Genomic DNA, 2258 nt, shown 5'->3' on the forward strand with positions numbered 1-2258 from the left:
AACGCTAATGACAACACCATCGGTCAATGCCGACAATGATGACAATGCCACTGCTGACGCTAATGACAACACCATCGGTCAATGCCGACAATGATGACAATGCCACTGCTGATGCTAATGACAACACCATCGGTCAATGCCGACAATGATGACAATGCCACTGCTGACGCTAATGACAACACCATCGGTCAATGCCAACAATGATGATGACAAAGTACTGATATTTTCAATCTGGATTTCATTATATTTACGATATGACTGGGGTGAGATCAAAGTCAATAGTGAAGAATTGTCTATAATTGTTGCAAGGATACAAGCTGTTTGCAAGCCTTTATTTCAAAATATATTTTGCTCAAAGTTGGGATCCTAGAAGCATACATTGTTGAAAATATTTAGTAAATTTATCTCAGTCGTATTTCATTTCTGTTACCAATATCATTAAACACATTGATCTGGAAGAGTTTGTAAAAACCATTGGTTCTTCTTCTTGGATTTTGTTTCAAAAACAGAAAGAACATTCTGTGATCAGAAATATACTCATTTATTTAAATATTTCAGTAACTGAATTTCATGAGATTTAATAAATAAAAAAAACTGCTGTAGAAAACATTTAGAGTGTACATGAGGTGTGGTGAATATTGGTTTCAAATTTTGGTACAAGGGCAGCAATTTCTGGGGAGAATGTAAGTTGATTACATTGACCTCAGTGTTCAACTGGTACTTATTTTATTGACCCCAAAAGGATGAAAGGCAAAGTGACCTCAATAGAATTTGAACTCAAAACATAAGGACAGATGAAATGCCACTAAGCATTTTGCTCAGCATGCTAACAATTCTGCCAGCTCACCGCCTTAATTGTGGAAATATTGGTTTCAAATTTTGGCACAAGGCCAGTAATTTCAGGGGAGGAGGAGATAAGTCAATTACATTAACCCAAGTATTCAACTGGTACCTACTTTATTGACCCTGAAAGGAGGAAAGACAAAGTCAACGTTGGCAGACTTTTGAACTCAGAATGTAGACAGACAAAGGCCATTAGGCATTTTGCCCAGCTCGTTAATGCTTCCGCCAGCTTGCTGCCTTAATTGTGGTAAATATTAACAGTAAATAATTGAATCTACTTTGAGCAAAATTATCATAAATTACCATAAATTATGTACTGCATAAAATGCTCACCTCTGAGTAGTATTTAGTGTAATAGACAAGGCGTACTCCTACAATCCTATTTGGATATATTTATGATTGAACAGACTCAGTTATGGAAGAATAGCATTTGCTAAGGATGCAAGAAAAATTTCCAAAATTTCTATATTCACATACAGTTCCATATAGATAGAAAGTTTCTGCTTAAACATGTGTAGACAACAGACAATAGGTATATAAATATAATATTTAGTACACCTGTCCAGTATACCTGTCTGCTATGCATTGTATGCATTAATAATTGCTGTTATTTCTTCTAGAAATATTTTTTCAATACATATTCTCATTGCTTATACAAGTGTTGAAAATTACATGGCTGTGTGGTTAGAAGCTTGCTTCCCAACCAAATGGTTTCTGGTTCAGTCCTACTGTGTGACACCTTGGGCAAGGGTTTTCTTCTGTAGCCCTCAACCAACCAAAGTCTGGTGAGTAGATTTGGTAGATGGAAATTGAAAGAAACCTTCCGCAAGCGCGCATGTGTGTGTATGTATGTATGTATGCATGTGTATGTATAATCTATGAGTGTGTCTTTGTGTTGCTATAGTATTTGTCCCCACCATAACTTCCAAACTGGTGATGGTTTGTTTCTGTCCCCATAACTTAGCAGTTCAGTAAAAGAGACCAATATAATAAGTGCCGGACTTAAAAATATGAACTGGAGGTGATTTGTTTGACTAAACCCTTCAAAGCAGTGCTCCAGCATGGCTGCACACCATTGACTGAAACAAGATGAAATATTAAAAAGAAAACTTACTTGATAATCTAACAATTCAGCCAGCTTTTCGCATCCATCATCACAGGTGCCTTGCCAAAACACATCACTGCATTGAAACGAAATGGTAAGAAATCAGGAAAACAGCATAAGATATCTTTTAAAGTTTGAATAGTTTTTGTGATATTAACCCTTTCGTTACCGTATTTCTGAGATGTTCTGTGTTTCTTTCAATTAATTTTAAATATAACAAAGAATTTAGTAAAATATCTTAGTTATCATTAAGCTAGTGTTAGGAACATTAACTGTGACTAAGGTTTGGTGGAAGATTTTAATTCAGAAG

The 2258-nt window shown here is 35.6% G+C and overlaps 1 protein-coding gene across 4 annotated transcripts in view; it reads right to left on the minus strand.

Annotated features, from left to right (window-relative positions):
* LOC106876924 (NAD-dependent protein deacetylase sirtuin-2) overlaps nucleotides 1–2258 on the minus strand; it is a 56719-nt gene that overhangs the window by 2362 nt on the left and 52099 nt on the right. For all 4 annotated transcript variants that reach the window (XM_052973764.1, XM_014925680.2, XM_052973763.1 and 1 more), the window contains one exon: nucleotides 1958–2024. In XM_052973764.1, coding sequence (XP_052829724.1) covers nucleotides 1958–2024 — 67 coding nt within the window. The remainder of the gene's footprint in view (nucleotides 1–1957; nucleotides 2025–2258) is intronic.

Source organism: Octopus bimaculoides, chromosome 16 (assembly GCF_001194135.2).
Source record: "Octopus bimaculoides isolate UCB-OBI-ISO-001 chromosome 16, ASM119413v2, whole genome shotgun sequence".
NCBI lineage: Eukaryota > Metazoa > Mollusca > Cephalopoda > Octopoda > Octopodidae > Octopus > Octopus bimaculoides.